The following is a 21695-nucleotide window of genomic DNA, read 5'->3' as shown; positions in this document are numbered from 1 at the left end:
TAGAAGCAGTGTTTCTGTCGTCATGTGCTGATGTGACGCCCCAACAAAATTTCAACTAAAACACTGAGAACGACACATTTGCTCTACCCGCACCACAAAAACACACAGATTCTCACCTCAATCTGTCCCTGACGTGCATAGGATGGGTGGTTCTTCAGTATTTTGACAGCCACCACTTCATTCGTTCCCCTCTTCCAGCACTTCACCACCTGGCCAAAGGTGCCCCGACCCAGAAACTCCAAGACCTCATAGCTGTTCTTCAAAGAGCACAGAACCTCGTGCTGAACTAACTGATAGTCACCATCTCCTGATCCAGTTCTGGTCACTGTAGCTCCTGCCACTGCCTCGGCGCTGCCATTACGCCTGATTTCGGTCCCGTCCACCCTAATTCCCATGCCGGTCACTGCCTCAACCCTGCTGTGTTGAGTGGGCAGTGTCCCTCCACCCCCTACTCTGACAGTGTCTGCATTGTTCCCGGTGCTGGTTTGCAACATGGCCACAGGGGGAGGAAGTGAAGGTAGAGCAGATACCTCCTCCACTATTTGCATGGTTCCGACACAGCTGTTCTCCTGCGGATGTTCTCCACCTTCACCTGCCTTCTGTTCACATCTCGGGGTGGCGCCTGTGTCTAGAAGGTTGGCGTATCCTCCTGTCGCTTGCCCCCTTCTGTTTCTGCCCTCTTCCTCCTCTGCTCTGATGCAGGCCCTCCTCAGTAGCCCGCAGTCCAAGCCTCCTCCTGATGGAGTTCCACCACTGTCTCTACGAAGCCTCACTTCCTGTGGGCCTCTGCTCTGGCTAAGAGACTCCTGGATCCCAGCTGGACCTTCTCTTTGTCTCTCCCAGCTCTCTTCTCTCTGTAATCCTGCAGTCTGCAATGCAAACTCCTCCCGCTCTCCAAGCTGTAGTCCCACGTGTGGTCTTCCTGAATCCGCACCGGCTGAGGATGGGATAACGCTGTTGGGATAGGCGATACCGTAGTTGACTCCAATCACATAGGTCTTGGACGTGGGTCGTTGCTGGAAGGCTCTGCTGGTGTTATTACTGTGGTGAGCTTCGTCTTTATGTCTGCTGGTACCACTGCTGCTGGTTCCTAAGGCACTTGTTTGAGCTGAGTGCAGGTGTGATGGGTAGACCAAGACTTGTGAGGCCATACCTAAAGAACAGAGACAAATAAAACACAGGCCACATGTATCATTTAGTCAAGGTTGAAGCAAAGTTGACACAAAATACATTTTCTACATGATTACGTAACATTAGGGGTGGAAAAATTTATTCACCTATGCATCGATATTTTTTTTTTTACGATTTTGAAATAGATTTTTTAATGCCAAAATATAAATCACCACACTCCTGAGCAAGGTTGCAGACTAAATAAAGCAATCATAAAAGCTGTCAAAGCGAATACACATCTAAGCCATCATGTCATCCTTTCTGGAAAGGGGAACTGGCCTACTGTAATGGGAGATGGGGGAAGCCCGTCGCATCTCTTGCCTGTCCCTGCACGCTACACTGGAGTATGACTGGAGGGTCAGTTTCACACAAAGTAGAACAGCAAAGCAAGCAGTACCCTAGGGGGAAATGATACATCATGAAGCATGATGGGTGTTCTGCAACTCTGGGACATTTTACAAATACATCTATGAACTGAAATGACTGTCAACTGATCCCACTGGTTGATTGATAAACTTTTCTGCGTGGGATGCTACTGAAATATTGTTTTATGAACCATGCACATGAGTATTGTTATTGTTCTTTAATGTGATGACCAACAAGCAACATCCTCAATTCTGATCTGCTTCAAATACCCAAATTTGAGTTAATCAAATGCTGAAGTAAATTCAACAAAGGGAGCCCACAGTGAGCTGTGCTGGCTGCTGTTTTATTATATGACCTGTGCACTGATACAGCTGATAGAACTCATCACTTATCACTCTGAATGTAATCAGGCAGGTCTCACTCAACCTCCATATTTTGTGAGATCTTGAAGACCAATGGTGATGTAATTAAATTTAAACAATTCAAAACAGTCTTCAGGATGAAAATTTTGTTTATATCACAAATACTATTTTTGCCAATATTAAATTTCAACCATATCTTTGCATCTACTTTTAAAAAGGGACTGTACTTTTTACATGTATATATTGTTTATTGCCAATGTGTAAGCAGGTTGTAACCTAACCTAAAAAAATTAAACCTTCCACAACTTTCTGTTTTCCTCTATCAGCCTGTAGACTGCTTTTAATGTGAAGACCCGAGCCCATCTTTCCAGGAAAATCCAACGGATGTGACGTCATGCACGCTCGGGAGTGCCTTAGCCATAGCTTACATTTAGTTAGAAATGGAGTCCGCTAACGCCACCAAACGACCAGCCTCCACCACAACTCAGACGCTAACACAAACTCCACGGAAGCACAAAAAAAGTTATATCTAGTGAAGCCCGTCCTGCAAAACAGAAATGTGACCGACGTCGGGCGAAAACTAATGTTGTGGGAGAATAGCAGAGCCAGTGTGAAGAGTGTGTGTGCACGTGGGAAGTAAGTGGTGAAGCAAGAGAGAGAGAGCGGCAGCAAGTGTGTGAGAAAACAAGAGTTATTTTAGCTTTCAGAATATGAAGTGAATGTACAGTGGAAGTTGCAGTTGGTGCAGAAATGTGTCTTGTTTCCCTGCTGCTGAGTGAAGTGAGTAATGTTATCGACTCCGACCCAGGAGACCAAAACTACGGTGTCTCCCCTGTGCCTTGTGACCACGGTCGGGAGGCTGAAGCAGGAAAAGTTAACACTAGTATCAACATCAGTCGGGCCTTCGATTCATGGAGGGACCTTCGTTTGGCATTAACATTTACTGCCAAGCATGTGAAACATATAGTGATATTGTGGTTTTAGCTGCTAATGTTAATCAACATGATGCCTTTCAATTACGTTCAGTCTTGTGTGTGTCGCCTCACTGTTTTGACCGATTCTCGCACGCGTCTACATAGTACGAGCACAAGCGCGAGCAACAGGCCGCTGACTGTCGGTGACTTAACGGCCACAGGTGTCACTGTTAACAAGCAATTTCTGATTCTTACAGAGAGTCCCTTTAAAAGTGACCCATATCTTGCATCTGAGTTTACACTCCAAACTACCCGCATGCATACATGAATAAGGTTCATATGTCTTATAAACACAGTGAAATCTGCAATGGACAAATGAGTGAGAATTCTCCTTTCTCTAGCCCTGGGTAAGGCACTAGTAGTGTTGCTCACCCTCTCTGGTAGTTTGAGACACAAAAGAGGGACTGCAACCAAACTGTAGTGACCAGAAAACTCAGATCTGTGAATTGAAATGAAAGCCGCTTTTGCAAATATCTGATTTGTGATGTATTTAATACCATATGTGCTGTAAATGTTGCCCATAAAAAACCATCCACCCCATGTGTTTCTTCAACAGCTAACATGCAAGTCATGTGTGGCTATAGACACAAGTTTCTTTCATCTGGCTGATAATACTAAGTGGAGTACATCACAGATAGGGTGTCACACATGACACAGAGTATATCAAACTTTCAACAATGTACACATTATTTTCAAATTTCAACAGCATTTTAAAGTTTCTCTTCAAGTTTTTTTAAAGGAACATTCCTCTCCTTGCAGCAAGTTATGACACCATGATAATACGCAGAAAACAGGCGGAGGCCGATCCTCTCAGCCACACTTCCTGAATATTTCCAAACAGAGACATAGATTGTGCCTGACCGGGCTTACACTCAGTCTCAGGTGATTCCAGTTTTAAGGCTACATCACACATGTTACACAAACACACTCAAGAAGCTGGTGGTCTTAAGCATGGTGTGTTTTTTCTACAAGAAAGGCCTGCTGAGAGCCAGTGGCCTTCTTAACTACCAAAGCCGTCACACACAGGCTCAGACAGGCTGAGAGGTGTGCCTCAACGTCAACATGACAATACAACACACTTCATTTCTCACGACTGGTAGGGCTGGTGAGTTTTACCCGATATACTGCTGAGAGAGATTAACAACCACTGTTGCTACCAAACTTCTTTGAAGGAGAGAGGAAAAACTCTCTCTCTCTCTCACTCACTCTAATTAGTAGAAGTAGAAGAATATTACCGGTAGTGCAAAACTGAGCCGACTACTACTGTACTAACTGGTGAATAAATATGAGGTTGTAATTATAATTCCTGCAAGTTTCCAGAAAAATAGCAATGCCATCACTAAGCAGAGATCACTGTATATATGGTAGAAAACACACTTTCTTATTTCACCACCCAGAGCTGCAAGTCTGGTAAATATTGATAATAACTTGCTGATGCAACTGACAAAAGTCACAGGCAATAAAAAGCAACAGAACCACCACCATGAAACTGGAAACTGGAAATCTGATTACTTTTGATGAATTTAAAACATTAATGAAAGACCTAGAAGCAGAGTCAATCGGGAGCTGTCTGTGTTTCTGAATATTTTCACTTTAAAGTTGGCTTCAATTACTTGATTTTAATGTGTTTTGTATATTATGCTATGTATTTATTTTGCATTTGTTTTATGTTGTGGCGTCTGAAACTTTAATGTATGTTTAAATGCTGCTGTCTTGGCCAGGTCGCTCTTGCAAAAGATATTCTTAATGTCAATTAGTACTACCTGGTTAAATAAAAAAATAAATAAAAAATATGACTTTGCATGGTGCAAATATTTCCCCCTGTGTATGCTTGTCAAGTTGCCATACCCATCAGTCATTGATGGATACTGGCATAGACACAGCTATGATACCTCCTGCTCTTATCCTCTCACTGCCAACCGAGGTAGCCTGATATCCCACAGGGCGACAAGACCCAAGCCTGAAATGGAGATGTGTGAGTGTGTCTCTGTGTGTGTGTGTGTGTGTGTGTGTGTGTGTGTGTGTGTTTGATGGTGTGTTTGTGTGTGAGTGTGTTTGGTGGTGGTGGTGTGTTTCAGTGGTAAAAGTATGCCAGCTGTATACGCAATTTGTTGCAGATCAATCTAGGAGACAGTTGACATATGGGAGGGATGGTGTGTGTGTGTGTGTGTGTGTGTGTGTGTGTGTGTGTGTGTGTGTGTGTGTGTGTGTGTGTGTGTGGGGGAAGGGCAACACCAGCCTGTTGAACACCTGTTGAAACTTATGTTGTTAGTGACAGACAAGCTAACTATTGGTTGTATTATACTATGTGTGATAGTTGATAACTGAAATTTAGCTTTACATCTTTGCTTAAAACTTCACTGTTTGCTGCTGCCTTTTATTAAACCAATATTAATGATCTTATATACTGCACTAGAGCTTTTACTCTTGTGTGTTATATTCTATTTTAGCTTTTATTTTTTAACTTGTTAATATTTTCTAATGTTTTTATAACTGTTTTAATTATGTCTTAATATTCTTTTGCACTTGTTCTTGAATGTTTATGTAGAGCACTTTGAATGTCCCTGTTGCTGAAATGTGCTCTACAGATAAAGCTGCCTTGCCTTGATCAACCCAACTGGACAGTTCATACTGACTGCAAGGCAACTGGTGCCTGTTATTTATAAAGTTAAAGTCTATTTCCATTTATTTTCAAGGTTTAACATCTCACAAAAACACAAAAGCTAAAGTAACTTGGACTCAAAACACAAAACAAGTGCACACTATTGACAGATAGAGCCCTGAATAACTACTATTAGCTCCAACTAATTAGCATTAGCTGCTAACACTTAGCCAAGAGGAACCAACTGAAGTTAGCTAACAGGCTAGGAGCGAGCTAAGTAACACCAAACAGATCAAATAGACCAGCTTAACCTTCATACTGAACAACGTGACAACCAGTGTATCTAGATGAGGTGACATACCTTCAGTAAGACCTGTTAATCGTATCGTCCAGAGCGGTTTGGATCAGACTAGCGACCACAGTGAAGCCCTGCAGCCCTGCTGCTGCTGCCATCTTGTTCCACGACGAGGAGGAGACTCAGACTTTTCACACATCTGAAGCTTCAAAATGACGCAATTAACCGGCTACTGTGAAAGCCAGCTACGACCCATGCTGTCGACGGCCGTCTAAGGGTTCGTTGAGTGTTGTTCTCGTCTCTATTCAGGACTGGGAAGCTGTGTTTCTAAACTTTTGCATGTTAATGCGCCGCAGACAGAGAGCTGCTGCTGCTGCTGCTGCTGGTGGTGGTGGTGGTTCAGCAGCTTGTTGCTGCCTCACATGGGAGGAATGTAGGGGAGGAGAGAGAGAGACAGGGAGAGAGACAGAGAGAGAGAGAGAGAGAGGGAGAGAGACAGAGAGAGAGAGAGAGAGAGGGAGAGAGAGAGGAGAGAGAGAGAGAGAGAGGGAGAGAGAGAGAGAAAATTAAATATACAGTGTCATCTGCATAGACAACAAGAACACATAATAGATGTAACTCACACTGTCTTTTATTTACTCCTCTACTTCAAGTTTTTTTTTTTTTTTTTTTTTTACATTTATCCTTTGATATTGCAATATATTGTTATTAATTGTTTTTTATTTGTTTGTTTGTTTTACTGACACAACAAACAAATTATTTCTGTATTGTTTTCTTCCATTGACATGCATGTTCTTTTTAAATATCTATATATTGTAATTTGCTTAATGAATTATATATATGTATATATATGTTTTTGTTTTTATTTTGTTTTTTTATTATTATTATTATTATTATTGAATTGACGCCTTGGCAATATTGTTCACCTAACCGTCATGCCAATAAAGCAAAGTTAATTGAATTGAATTGAAATTGAATTGAGAGAGAAAGAGAGAGAGAGAGAGAGAGAGAAATTAGGAAAACATTAGGAAAAATTCTTTACAAAAATTAAATGTAAACTCCAAGATTTTGATTCCCTTTCTGACCAAAATAAAATACATCTACTTGGAGAATATAGTGTCATCTGCATAGAAGCTGCAGGATACGTCAGTGCACGTCACAGCCTGAGAGACAACCACAACAACAACACATAATAGATGTAACTCACATTGTCTTTTATTTACTCCTCTACTTCATGTTTTTTATTTTTTATTGTAATTTGCTTAATGAATTGTATATATGTAGATATATGTTTTTGTTTTTATTTTGTTCTTTTTTATTATTATTATTATTGAATTGACGCATTGGCAATATTGTTCACTTAACCGTCATGCCAATAAAGCAAATTGAATTGAATTGAATTGAAATTGAATTGAGAGAGAGAGAGAGAGAGAGAGAGAGAGAGGGAGAGAGAGAGAGAGAGAGAGAGAGAGAGAGACAGAGACAGAGAGTCAGTCTATAAATGTCAAACTGTGACAACTGAGTAAAAACATTTGACCTCCATGTTGTTATACTCCATTCGATACATCTAGATATTTTAGGTTTAAAACAGTTTATTGTATTTATTTAATCATCCATTGAAGTGTATTTAATAATTCATATTAATTTACCCCAAATCTGCATACAAATATCCAATTGTTAAACTGTATCTCATCTTAAATTAGAAAAGATAAAATATTCCATTAGAGGGTCAACCCAAAAATTCCATACAACATGGGACCCTTTAGTATCTAATTTCGAAAGGCTTTAAAGGTCCCATATCGTGCTCATTTTCAGGTTCATACTTGTATTTTGTGTTTCTACTAGAACATGTTTACATGCTGTAATGTTCAAAAAACTTTTATTTTCCTCATACTGTCTGCTTGAATATACTTGTATTTACCTGAAACGCTCCGTTTTAGTGCATTTCAATGGAATTGCAACAGAATTGTGTTGCCTGGCAACAGTTTGGGTCCATTTTTACTTCCTGTCAGCTGATGTCATTCACATACACTGCAATCAGGAATAAACTGGGACACATTTAGAACGTTTACATTTAAAACTGTGTAATGGTCTATATATTTTATATTTGGGACATCACAAATGGACAGAAATCCTAACGGCTTGTTTCAAACGCACAATTTCTGAATACGGGCTGTGTGTATTTTTCTGTATATTGAGCACTTCGATACTTTCACAGTATGTATAAAGCAGTTAAACTTGCTTTGTAATATAAAAGACACAAAAATCTTACTTTTTACAATATGGGACCTTTAAGATCCTTCCCCAAAATTAGGCAGGCACTGTAATTTTATTCGTCATGATAAGCCCACCCCAGGAACCGCTCATTGAGCGCTCTACACACTAGAATGTAGAGTTAATAACTGATATTATATAATCTATAATAAATACTATTTAAAAAAAAAACCACTATCTCATCTCATCATACACATGGCTGGATTTTCAACCAAGCAAAGTGGGCTGCTGCCCTGGGTTTTAGGTTGATGTCAGTTGGCTTTGGTAATTTAATCAGGGCTGGCTCTAGCCCTTTTGGTGCCCTCGGCGAAATTTGGATTTGGAACCCCCCCTAAATCACCCTCTGTTTAAAGATATTGGTACTAACATTCAATAACATTGCAAATTTCCCCGCTGTGGGACTAATAAAGAATTATCTTGTGTTATCTTAACATGATTCAAATTGAAATGTCTGTTCACTATCAAACAGGTTGTAAGTATTTAGTTTGAAAAGTTTATAATACAAATAGTTCCAATGGCATCTAAGAGTACAAATGGTAGTACACATTATTGGTGTTAAGATTAAGAGGGGGTTCTTGGGAAATGTTCTCCCCTGTAAGGAGTCCCTGCCCCAAAATGTTTGAGAACCCCCGATCTAGAGAGTAATTTAAACATGTGCTGTTGTGGAGGGAAAGTAACTATTTCCTTTTTGCTTGTTAATGGCTGCTATGCAATTATTGTATATCCTGTCTCTAGTTACTAGAAGAAATACTAGAATATACTAGAATCTATTTTGATGAGAAATGTAAAATTAATTTGGAGTTCTGGCTCCACCTAGTGTCTTAAACAAAACAACATGCTGTTGTTTTCGAGTAGTCAAGAGAACCAGCTAGTAAAGCTGGAGTGAAATGTCAGACTGATGGTTGGTCACCACTAAATGACTGCTGAAAGAAGTGGCAGTTACCTTATAAACCTAGAAGGTCATTAACGTAAAATGATCTTGTCATTTATTTATTTTTTTAAAAGGTGTTTTTTTTAAGAACTGCAATACCCAGTTTCGCCTGGCTCATTAAGATCCCTCTCTAAAAACAAATCTAATACAAGCACACCAACATGAACATAAACATAAACCAACAACATGTAGAGGGATTAAAGGAATGACTCAGCTCTGTGGGACAAACAATGCTTTAATGGCATGTTGGATGAACATTAAAAGACAAATATCAGTGCAATTGGTGTGATCAGTCAATACACATGTGTTATTCATTTGGGGAATCATTCTGCCTTGAGGAGGGAAGAATTGTTACAACCACTGTAAGTATTCTCTGGTAAATTGAGTGCATAAAATATGATGCAAAGTAAACATTCTTAACATCTTATAAACCATCAGAAATGTCATAAATAAGTGAACAAAATTGGAAAAAACTAACAATTAAAAAGAACAAAAGGTAAAATTGGTCCATAACGCCAGTGTAGTTTCCCTCCAGAACACATCAGTTCATCCTAGTCATTTAACGTTTATTAGATACTGCATGAACCTGCTGCATTTCAGAGCCAGTACGGAGATACAGATCCTCAAGCAGGCTGTACATTTCCACAAACAATTTTGACATAAATGGATTGTTCAAAAAGCTTTTAATTTAGGCTGGTAGAGAGAGTCCAAACAGGCTTGGTGAAGACCCTTCCTCTGAGCATCTATTGATGCTTGTGTATATTTTCAATACACTGCAAGAAATGCATATCCAAATATTTGTACTGTTACTCTAACCACGTAAATCTGATGAGCCCGAATAAAAACAATTTGATTTCAAGCACAATATTTAAAGGTGTAACGGGTCTTTGTATCCACTGTATTTCCTTACAATGCGAAGTGTAAAAGCTATATAGTGTAATAGTGTAATAGTTAATAACGCGTGAACGCAAATTCGTTTTAACGGCACAAATGTTTCTAATGCATGAAAACAACTTGCGATTTTTAAGTTGTATCAGATTTAAAGTTAGAGTGAATATACTCGCATCATATGAAACTAAAACCTAAGGAATCCATTGGTACCCACCATGTCGTAGTAGCTTGTTGTGAAGGAGGAAAATAACGCTCCAAACTTACACTAAATTTTGGCGAGGAAAAACCTGTCATGCCCATTTTCAAAGGGGTCCCTTGACCTTTGACCTCTGACCTCAAGATATGTGAATGTAAATGGGTTCTATGGGTATCCACGAGTCTCCCCTTTACAGAGCATATTTTTTATGCTAGATGCAGTACCTGTGGGGGATTCTGGAAAATATTTGACATTGTTTTGTGTCGTTAATTAATTTCCAATAATAAATACATACATACATTTGCATCAAGCAAGCATATTTACCCACTACCATGTTGGAAAGGGTTTTAAATACTTGATAGATCTCCCTTTAGGGTGTTTAAATGTGATTAATCGCGATTAAATATTTTAAAATCGAATGACAGCCCTGTATATTATGTATTATATGATTTATTTGCTGAATACCAAATATTTTAAACTTTGGCCTGGTGCTCCATCCTCTTTACATTTTCATTTGGGCATTCTTAACTTAATTCTCTCTTCAATTTCTGTGTGTGTAAACTTTTCTTAGGACCTTTCTTAAGAACAAATTTAAAAACAAACTTTGGACGATATTGATAAATGAGGCCCGCTGCTCCCAGGCCAAGTAATAGTCCGGCAAATAACCCCCTGTCAAACCACAACGTGTCATTTTTGCACTCAAGACATAGCATGTTAATTTAGAGGTGACGGTAGGCTGATTTTGTAGCCTTTGAACCGAGTGAAGCCTGCTGTTTTTTTCGTTCCCAGTCTTTTAGCTAAGCTAAACTAATTGACTGCTGACTGTAGCCTTATATTTCCAAATTGTGGACCTATTCCCTTAATAGATCTTATTATCATCAAGCATTTTAAAGGGTTCTCTCCTTCCATGGAATGTGACCGCATGTCTCTGCCTGAACGCCGTCTCCTTGCAACTCATAACAGGTTGAGACACATTGAACAGTGATAAAATACTTCTAGGCCTAAATGCGGGACTAAATATGTGTCGATAAATAAATGCCCTGATCCTTTGTTTTGTTGACTTCATCTTTAATTTGATCTTTTAGAATTAATATCATAGTTTTAGTAATTCTATACTGTACTTAGCCATATATTTTTGTGGAAAGAAATGTGTTTATACTCTGCACAGTATGGTAACCATAACACTAAGTATTGTTTTAGTATTGGTTCTAAAACACAGGTATTGTAGTGGTTAGGATATCAAACTATTTGGAATGACACCCGGCTCTGCTAGTAATACTGAACACAACTTAATGCAAGATGGCTGGAGGGTTATGAGGGCTGAGATTGTATCGAATAAGCAACACTGTGAGTTAATGCAACTGAGGGAGCTGGCTTTACCCGCTGAATACAGATAAGCATGCTCTACTCGTTTCTCTAACCGTTACTAGTGAGGGGAAATGGCAAAACTACAGACCACTCTCCACATCGCTCACTCCTTATTTCGGTGTTTACGTCTGACTCTCCCCTGCTGACAGGATTTGATGGAGAATCTTTTGGTAGAACGGGGAGAAGACCAGCTTGTTGAAGTTGACGAGGCGACTGAAACGAACAGCGAGCTCCTTCAGCTCCTTGCTGACTGGAGCCAGACCTCCTGGGAGAGAAGGAGGGGTCTTATGTTGACTGGACTCCAGGGACGCCAGGAGATAGTTCTGGACACGAGACTCTGAGAGGAGAGGAGAAGAAATCTCCGTCACTGCCAAATAAATATGTACATAAAACACGCTGCGAGCTGTTGGCTAAGCTCCTACCCCTGAGAGTCATCGTACATGTCACTGTTCTTACCCATCAGCTTGCGGATCGTGTTGTCTGGCTGGATGGAAGCTGAGATTTGACCCCTCAGAGTGCTCTTCCGGTCAGCTGAGAATGGAGAGTAGCCATGTTGGCTTAGACACTGACTCAGCTCAACACACAGTTTCTCCCCGATGGTTGCTAAGGCCTCCTGTGCACTAAAAGACCTAGGGACAGGCAATGAGGAAGCATTGAAGTAGAGCAACACAACTTGTAAAACCGGTGCTAGCGATGCAAGTGCAACACACATTAAAGCTGCATTCATTGAACCTTTTTTTGGTCAATTGTTGGAGCAGAACAGGCTGAAAGCAAAATGTTTATATTATCACCAGTTTATATGGAAAACGTGTCTATTTACACATCCAGCATTCATTTGGAATCGTGTGTCTACCTGGCAAATGTAATATTCACTCCAACTCCTGAAACCGAAAATATCTGACTCTTTAGCAGCTAAATTCTCATTCTTACCAAATAAGTTTACCAGCTAGTTGCTAACTTTGTTTGTCAGTGGCTAGTAAAAAAATCTACTTTAGCCGATCACAGGTCATTTGAGAGAGAGCGAGCGTTCCTATTGGCTGTTCATTCAACGACGGCAGCTGTCAATCACTACTGAACTCCAATCAAAAGGTCAAACTAGGCAGCGCTGATCAAATATGAATTAATTCTGCTTGGTATTTCCTCAACTTATGTCAACATCGCGGTCGGGTCACAAACTTTCTCATTTTACAGCTAAACAGTACACTACAAGATGCTTCTGAAAACATTTAATGCGAAAAAATAGGCATTACAGTAACAGAATATAGATTCATATTTGATCAACGGCAAGGCTCCAGCTCTGCTCTGATTGGTTGTTTTCCTCCGGTCTGTGAAATCTTGCAGATGCCATTAGGAGCACTGCAGGACACAGAGGCACACGTTTTTTTTTTGTTTAATAAAAATAACATTTCTTCAATCATATTTGCTCCAACCTGCCTACCCCAGCTTTAATATAAAAATACTGATTAGTGTGACTTTAAAGAACATGGACGAAGTTGTCCAGCGTAGCTCTATTACACGTAATGTGTGACAAATAAAGCACTGGTACTCACGGTGTGTGCATGTCTGCAAGCATGACATTGACAGTGTTTTTAAGAGTCTCCATCAGCCCTGGCAAGCCTGAGATAGCCTCCCCTGTGGTAGTGTAGATGATGAGCAGTACGGTAGAGAGCAGGACTAATTGCTCAGCCTCCTGATGCATCTCCTGGAACCGAACATGATCCATCATCACTGTCTACAGAGAGGAGAAGACCAGGAATACGGTTTATGGTGGCAGAAATACAAGAGATGAGACAGAAAAAAGGGACAGAAAGGATTAAAAAAGATATACAACTGACAGGGAGACACAATGACAGGCTTCGGGACCGACTGTGTTTACCTCTGGGAAGGGGTCTGAGGCGTGGTCCCACTTCAGCAGGCGTAGATAGGCATGATTATGGACATCAACGGGGAGGAGTGAGGGAGGGTCAGATGAGGCAGCACTAGAACCATCCGCCCCGGCCTCTCTCAGGCATCTCGCTGTGTCCTCAAGCCACTTCTCAGTGTAGTCTAAGGCATCTAAAGAACGGATTCATTTTATTTGTTTTCAGTTTCACGGGATCGTTTTTTAAGCATGAACAATAGGACTCATTTAATGGAAGAGAGATTCCTTACTGGGTTGTTTCTCCAGAAACTCCTGGAACTTGCTCCTCTCGTACTCAACCGATTGTTGCATCAGATGAGGCCTGATGCTGGTCAGGGCAAAGTTAGCCATGTCCACCTTCATCAGGTCCAGCGCAGAGAATATTGCCCTGGGAGGGAGGACGACAGAGGAAGACAGAGACAGAAACAGAGAATTATATGTCATGAAATTCTATCCTCTCAAAATGTACTGTAGAGGTTTGCAGGTCCAGGTTCAACTAAGCTGGGGTTGAACTTGTTATTCACTTTCATTAAGTTTGCATTAAGTTTGGGGAACTGCTAGCTCATCTCTTATCATCCTCTATCACTGGTGGACTCAGGGAGGGGGGCGGGGCACGATCATGGTGCCTCCGTGTTTGAACAAACTGCAGCAAAAGTGCCCTCTTGGTTGGCCCTATGGAAGACAAACATGATAAAGTTCCCTCTAGGGTGCCCTTCCAGTAGAGAAAACGTAATGAAGTGCCCTCTAGGGTGCCCTTCCAGTAGAGAAAACATGATAAAGAAAAACATGGTAAAGATATCTATTTTTTTCGAGTCCACCACCGTCCTCTATAGTAACATCACTCCAGAACAAGTTGACTTCTGCACTGTAATGGACTGGAATTAAATTACACAATCTAAAGATAAACTAAGGCCTGGAACATGCAGAACTAATAATAGTCTCCTGGCTTACTTGAGCAGAGGCACAATATCGGTGCTCTCCTTTAGCTTATTGATGTCCTCATCTCTGCAGGGGGCGCACAGCGAGCCCATCATCCCAACGATGAACTTGGACAGTTGACTGATGTCAAGTGCTCCGTTCTCAGCCTGCTGCTGGATTAGAGCCAGATCCAGAACCTCGTTGATACGGGTACGCAGACGACCGTGGCCCGGCAGCAAGAAAGACAGCAGTGTCTGGGTGAGCAGGGAAATAGATGATGATTGGAGGCAGGCAGGAGAGGAAAGGAAAGGAAAGACAGAATGGTTTAAAGAATTAACGCCTCCAGTTTGGAGAAACAGACGGGAGTACCGACACGGGAGCAAAGCAATGTACTGCTGTGGACGGGGGCAGCAACAAAGAAGCGTTGTTCCAATACCGATACCTGTATCGGAAATGCATCAGATACTGCCCAAAATTCGGTAATGTGTATCGGCGAGTACACCAATCTATCAACTTGTTTAATCGGAAATCAATTCTTCTTCGTCGCTCCAAAACACTAGCCTTCACTGTGCTGTCGCCCTGGATGTATCATGGCTGCCACTAGCAACTACTGTTTTAGAGCAGCGAAGAAGAACTAATGGCAGATGGTTTGTTTCAGCTGTATAACAATAAAAAAAATATATAATGAGAAGAAGAACTATATATTTTTTATCATGTAGGTATCGGCTCGGTACTTGGTATCTGCAGATACCGCAAGTTCGTCAAGGGTCGTCAGTTAGTGTGGAAAAAACAGATAAATGGCTGAGATTGACAGTAAGTGTCTAGCAACAACTTGGGGAGGGAGAATGCAACATCTAGTGGCTGAATGTTATCAATTTGATCAAGATAGATAGATAGAGATAGATATTGTTGTTTGGTATGGTGTGTCCTTCTCAAATTATGAACAACTGCAGGATCATAACTGAAGAGAGAAGGTAGCAGCTAAAATAACACCTCACATTTGAGGAGTCATCAGGGACAGTTTATTTCCTGAATAAAATAAAAACCCTGCCCCACCTCTTTGATCTCAGCCAGCAGTTTGATGCAATGTCCGTACGTCGGCGGATCCTCCTTCAACTGAGCTTCCAAACAATCCCAGAATGCTTTGTGCATAATCTCCTTCACTTTGCGCTCCAAACTGTACGGGGAGCACAGGAGGGACTGTTACTTCAACAGCAAGAAAGAACTCAGTCAAAGAACAGTTACTGTATGTGATTAAACTCTCACCTCTCTTCAGGAAGCTCTGCAGGTTTGACTTGAAACTCATGGTTGACCATTATTTCATGGGCCAAAGCCATGTTGGTGACTCCTTTAGCTGTCTCCATCAGCTCCTCCACAGAGACAAACCTGGGGGGGCTGGCTGTGAGGGAAATCGACCTTTAAATTATTTATTCCAAACAAAATTACACATCAGCGTGTGCTGTCCTCCCAAAGCTAGTATACAGGACTTTCATTTTGTTGTGAAAAAACAAGAGCCGTTTCACTGCCAACAAACTGCAGTTGAACTAACTGAGTGCTGGGGTTTCATGGTATCTATTAGTTAAAATGTTTACCTTATTAACCTGTAGTGTCTCCCCTTAATCCGTTCTAGTGTACCTGCTGTCAGTGTATCCACAAAGCACTCTGTTCAGCATACCTGCCCTAAAGCAAAGTTTCCATTCTTGCACTTCATTGATAATCCAATTTATAACTGTGAACATGAACAACAAGTTACAAATCCCCACTCATATTTGTCATGTCAAGTGTAGCGCTACGCAAATGGAAATTTGGAAAACATGATAAAAGTCACAGTGGGAACTATCAGATAAATGTAGCATTTTCTAAATCAGAAAAAATGCCTATGGCACTGCTCCCAAATGCTTTTTATTTGTCTGGTTTCTGGCTTTGTGGGACAACTTTTATATTGATATGCTGTATTCCAGGGGTCAGCAACACTTGGCAGATGTGCCACCATGGCCCAAGTCTGACTCACCGGATGTAGACTGTGGGTAAAGTCTGCCATTGGCCATGGCGTTCTCCCCCCCTTCTTGAATCTATTTTGGAAGGGCACCGTCGCTGCATCTTGTACTTAGCGCCACCCAAGATGATTGTGATTGGTTTAAAGAAAAACAAACAAGCCAGAGTGTTTTTCCCCCTATACCAGAATGGTAATGGGTGCAGCCAGACCTTTCTTTAGCGATGACACAGCAAAGTCTGGCTATGCAAGACTACCACAGCTCTTTCAGAGGGTATGTCGTGTACAGTATGTGCTGTGCTTTCCCAACATATTACAGCGTACGCCAAACATCCTGTCTAAAGTCCATTCAATGTGGTGTGTCTGGGTATAACTATCAAGCGACCACTCTGAAAACCATGGCCACTGCTAGAAATGATGCTATCGAAACCAATACTCACTTTACTGTAAACTGCAAAAAAACATTTACCAAAGTTTCCGGGTACTTTTAGTCCACCGTGGTCTAAAGACCTGTGAAGATTAGGCAAATTAGTTTGCTGACATAGCAACATGACGTGACGAGGGCTGCTGGTGGTCACAGCAGTATCTCCGCCTGTTTCATCTAAAAAACACGTCACGACTCTATTTACAGTTGCATATATTTACTGATGAACGGTGGATGTAATGAATGAAATGCAGCAGAGGAAAATTAAACTAAGAGTGTCTGTCTCCACAGTAAATCATCTGTTGAGTGTTTGGCGGTTATTTATTTGGGCTTTAGAACGTTAACGCCGTGAAACAATCAGAAAATAACTTTTCTTTCTCTCATTCACAGCTCCCTCTCTTCTTCCGATCGCCCTCTCAGCTCGCTCGCACGCACGCACAATCTCTTACTCTCTTTTTCTCTTTGTCTTTTTCTAAATGAGTTGGGAGGCAGACAGCCGAGCCTAACTTTACTTTCAATGTTATCAAACAAAGACAAATGCTCTCCCCTCATCCTAAAATGGTCCTAAATCAATACCAGAGTACTTCCTTGTTTTATGAATGAAGTGCTATAGTTGAAGCAGCAGTGCTGTGTGTGTGTGTTTCGTAAATCAGCGACGGTCATCCCTGCAAACTCAACACCGAAGGTTCTGGTACTTTCAGTAAGTACTACCCCATGACCAGGGCCTTTTTGGGGGGTAAAAAAGACCCATAAAATGCCCCCAGAACTTAATTTAGACCCTGGCCCCTGCAGTCGAAACGGGGCTTTAGTGACAGTATGTCAGAGAAACAGCTGTACACCACAGATGTGTGAGATCACAAATTCTGCATTTTCACCTGTGTAGTGAAATTTAGCAGCCTCACAATCACGGCTTTGCTTATAGAAACATGATAGTTGTACATATTGCCTTACCTGTCCTGTGGGTCAGGTTAGAGTGGGACATGCTGAAGTGACGACGAGATGGAAATTAGAGGAGTTGTGCTGTTAAAGAGTTAAGAAACTGTTCTGTTTACCAATTGAATTAAATTGACAGGTAAGCACGACAGGCAGGAAGAGTTGATTTGCCAACTCCTGAAGGAACGTGCTTGTGAGGCCGGTATTTTCCCTCACAAGAACATCGGTTTGTTCCCATTTAAGTCCACATGTTTGTACTAATAAAGAACTGAGGAGAGACTGAGGAACTGAGTTGGGAAGTTACAGTATGCTATAGGGAGCAGACTGGATCCCAACTGAAGCCAAGAACAGGAAAGCTTGGCACCGCATGTCCAGGTTTAAATACACTGAGGCCACTTGCAACAGTAGCTTGGACGACCTGGACCACAGCTGTCTATTGTGTTTATCCAGGATGCTGGTCGGCAGTGTTTCTTCCCCTGCTCAAATGAAACCGATGTAGGATTAGACACACATGGTCCCTGTCTTTAAAGCTTCGGTAGGCAGAATATTTTTGGCATCATTGGGCAAAAATTCCATAATAACCTTTCAGCATATTGTCATTCAAGTATTTTGAGAGAAAACTAGACTTCTGCACCTCCTCTTGGCTTGGCTGATGTTTGAAATGAATGACTAGTACTAGTACAGGCTACTGTTTGAAGGATGATGATTGAAAGGAATGATTAGTACTCGTAAAGGTTACTGTATGAAACGCGGGCACATGCCCTCGCTCGTCTGGTGGGAGGGGCTTAGGATACAGGGAGGAGAGCTGCAGAATGAGGGCTGTATTTCCAAATTTATTTTTTTCCAGAAAACTACCTATCCGGGGCTACCACTTGAATCACAATGTGCTGAAAGGTTATTATAGAACTTTTGCCCAATTATTCCAAAAATAAACTGCCTCCCCCCAGCTTGAACCCCGTCTGTTGCTGTGTGTAGCTGGAGTTCACCTCTGAAATCAACCTGTTTCTCACCTTGAGGAGTGTTCCCCCTGTGCGGGCTCGGGGTATTTGCCCGGATCCTCTTCCTCACTGTGTCCTCGCGAGCATCCTGCGTCCTCTCCTCCTTCGACTCCTTGTCTCCTCCACGCTCGGGGTGGTCTTCCTCCTTTGGCATGCTAAGGTCTGAAAGATAACAGATGCTGTTTAAAGTTGCAATCAGCATATTACAAGGTGAAGAAAGAAAGAAATATACTAAAATGGGTGGCATTTGATAGTAATTTTAAACCAGCTGGATATGATAAACGATTCAAACAGTATTTGGTCTTTATGTTTTGATCTTTTATTGTTGTTTTTATTTTGTCTGTATTTCATTGTGTCTGTGCAATCACTCTATGTTTAGAAAGGTGCTATACAAATAAAGATTATTATTATTATTATTATTATTGTATGTTGTTGATAGAATAGAGACTTTATTGTCATTGTCATTGACAACAACGAAAAACAGTTCAGCAGCTCTTTGCAGTAAAAACAAACATTAAAAGCAACCATAAAAACATTCAAATCCCAAAGTAGACAAATAAATAAGTGGATCATCAACGATACTTGTATAACCTTGAAAAACATCAATAAATACTAAAGTGGAAAAAAAAAGTTGCAATCAGCTGTTATTTCAAATGCAGTAAAAATGATTGCAGGCTACTGTAACAGTAGTGTTAGTGGCTTTTCTAGCTACGCATGCAGTATTGCTACATCAATGTCATTTGTTTTTGTTTGTTTTTAGTTTTTTTTAAAACAATATTTGTATTGAATTTGACACATAGACATATATACACATACAGACAGACTAACAATATTAATAATTAAATTATACAATGAAATGTTTAGTCAGAATTTCAAAGAAAGAGACATGACATGTCACGTCTTTCACATATCTAACAAAGAAAACAAACAATGTGACATGTGTAATGTGATGTGATTTAATGTGACAGTGCAGACAGAAGGATGAGGATCTAGATGATGACATCATACTAGACCAGTAGGGAGACTGGGGGGAGGAGGGGAGTCAGTGCGATGCTAAAAGCTGACTGACTGAGGTGAACACGACAGAGGTAAACACAACAAAGCCTCATGGTGTCATTACAGTCATCACAGTGAGGTTACTGACCTGGTAGTCTGCTGCTCAGAGGAGAGAGATGATGTTAGCTGTGTAGCACGTTTAGCTTTAGTCCCTTTAGTCAACAACAGCTACTCCTTCACAACCATAGCGATAATATCACTGTCTAAGATGTATTCACAACTTCACCACCGACAGACACCGTCTTCAGCAGAAGGAAGGCTTTGTTTCATCTGTAAAACTCCAGCTAAGTGATGTCGCAGCAGTCCTCTCAGTGGTGGGTCGACGCCATTATAACCAGCCAGCGACGCTTCCGGTATGGGGTGGGTCTAACGTGACGTCACAGTCGAGCCCACTCCACCTTTCAATGAGTTTTTATTTTGACTCAATAATCATCACATGTGACAAGAAATGTGTAAAGACCAAGATGACAACATGTTACCAATGTATTATAATTACAATGTCCTGATTATTTTTTTTAAATGTTGCTATGCACATTGCCTACATGGAATAAAATGACAGATCCGTTGGAGATTTAAGTTTTGATCCTAATATAAGTACATTGGAATTCTGAGCAGTTTACACCGAGTCAGCTTTAAGAAAAGAAAAGAAAAAGGTAGAAAAGGCACAAGGTAATTACTTTAAAAAATAAGTAGCACATTAAACTCAACACAATAAATAAATAAATTATTAAAATATAAAACGCCCTCAGTGTAGTCAATAAATAAATAAACTACCCTCTGCATATGAACGATACCCCCAGAATACAAATATACAGTATATATACTCCATGACCATGTTAAAAGAATGTATATATTTTAACTATATATATATATAATTTAAATATTTTAAAATAGAAATAATTAATATATTTCAGACAATAACACAGGCAGCATATTGCACAGCATTTCAGTCCATTCAGTTCAGGTGGACTGTGTGTCAATAATGGTATGGAGGTGAGGTGTGGGGTATTTGTGTCCCTCTTTAACGTCCTTTACCACCAGTCTTATTGTAGCTGGGAAGAAGCTGTTGTGAAAGCAGAGGTGCTCTGTGAGTGGAGTTGCTCTCTGGCCTGTGGTGCCTCAGGTGTGGTGTTATAATTAAAGTTAATGTTAACCTTAATGTTTATATGGGACACTGATTAACAAGAAACATTAAAAATGGCACTTGATATCAAAATGGTTGCCGACCCCTGGTCTAGATGATATTGGAATCCCATTTTTTTGTTGTTTTTTTTGTACAGATTGCAAACGGTGTACCTTTTAGTGCCCGAGGTGAAACTCGGCTTTGATGTAGCCATTAATTAATGAATTAATTAATAAATAAATTTCACATGAATTGATATTTCTGTTTTAATTTGTGTCTTTATTTATCTTTGTATTTAATTCCATTATTTATTTACTCTTCTGTGTAATTTTCCCTTTTATTTATTTATTTATATATCATATTATTTATGATTAATTTTTAAATGTATTTATTTTTGCATTTATATTTTATTTATTTATATTTTTAAATATTTTGAATATTTTTTATTTTAATTAAAGGGACTGTTTATAACTTCTTACACGTATAAATCAATCCGGGTCGGTGTCCCATGCGCGCTCGCATGTGGCTACGCTGTTCAGACTCAGACTGCAGCTTTTGATGTAGCCATTAATTAATTAGTTAATTGATAAAAATTTGACATTAATTGATATTTCTGTTTTAATTTGCGTCTTTATTGATCTTTGTATTAATTACATTATTTATATTATTTTCCCTTTTATTTATTTATGTATCGTATTATTTATGTTACATTTTTAAATGTATTTATTTCTGCATTTATATATATATATATATATATATATATATTTTTTTTTTTTTTAAATATTTTTAATATATATATTTAATATATTATTATATATAATTAAACCAGTTTCACAGTGCACACAGTGATCTGTTCTACTCTGTCTTAAGGTTTATCTTTGTTGAGTTTTATTACCTCCGCCAAGGAAGGAGGTTATGTTT

General features: G+C 40.1%; 2 protein-coding genes across 3 annotated transcripts in view; both read right to left on the bottom strand.

The window, feature by feature from the left end:
* LOC141765897 (homeodomain-interacting protein kinase 3-like) overlaps window positions 1–6172 on the bottom strand; it is a 34144-nt gene extending 27972 nt beyond the window's left edge. For both annotated transcript variants that reach the window (XM_074632174.1, XM_074632176.1), the window contains exons 1-2: window positions 5836–6172; window positions 117–1153 (exon numbers count right to left, since the gene is read on the bottom strand). In XM_074632174.1, the coding sequence (XP_074488275.1) occupies window positions 117–1151 (1035 nt within the window). In that variant the 5' untranslated portion in view covers window positions 1152–1153; window positions 5836–6172. The remainder of the gene's footprint in view (window positions 1–116; window positions 1154–5835) is intronic.
* Window positions 6173–9191: 3019 nt separating this feature from the next.
* tcp11l1 (t-complex 11, testis-specific-like 1) lies at window positions 9192–19994 on the bottom strand. The gene is made up of 10 exons (XM_074632173.1): window positions 19740–19994; window positions 18608–18757; window positions 15514–15646; window positions 15304–15424; window positions 14281–14501; window positions 13581–13717; window positions 13306–13484; window positions 12980–13161; window positions 11886–12058; window positions 9192–11766 (listed from the first exon to the last, which is right to left on the bottom strand). Exons 2-10 carry the CDS (start codon window positions 18747–18749, stop codon window positions 11552–11554), a joined length of 1503 nt encoding a protein of 500 aa, XP_074488274.1. The 5' UTR covers window positions 18750–18757; window positions 19740–19994; the 3' UTR covers window positions 9192–11551.
* Between the last annotated feature and the right edge of the window lie 1701 nt (window positions 19995–21695).

The sequence above is a fragment of the Sebastes fasciatus genome, chromosome 4 (genome assembly GCF_043250625.1).
Source record: "Sebastes fasciatus isolate fSebFas1 chromosome 4, fSebFas1.pri, whole genome shotgun sequence".
NCBI lineage: Eukaryota > Metazoa > Chordata > Actinopteri > Perciformes > Sebastidae > Sebastes > Sebastes fasciatus.
This window is presented reverse-complemented; position numbering and strand designations above follow the sequence as displayed.

Bases quoted from the DNA above. Each gene is read 5' to 3' on its own strand.
- tcp11l1 (XM_074632173.1), bottom strand. From the start codon at position 18,749: ATGCCAAAGGAGGAAGACCACCCCGAGCGTGGAGGAGACAAGGAGTCG. The intron at 14,502-15,303 runs GTGGGGCAGGGT...CTGCTCACCCAG, and splicing joins TGCTGGCTGAGATCAAAGAG to ACACTGCTGTCTTTCTTGCT. The intron at 12,059-12,979 runs GTGAGTACCAGT...GCCTGTCCCTAG, and splicing joins CTTGCAGACATGCACACACC to GTCTTTTAGTGCACAGGAGG.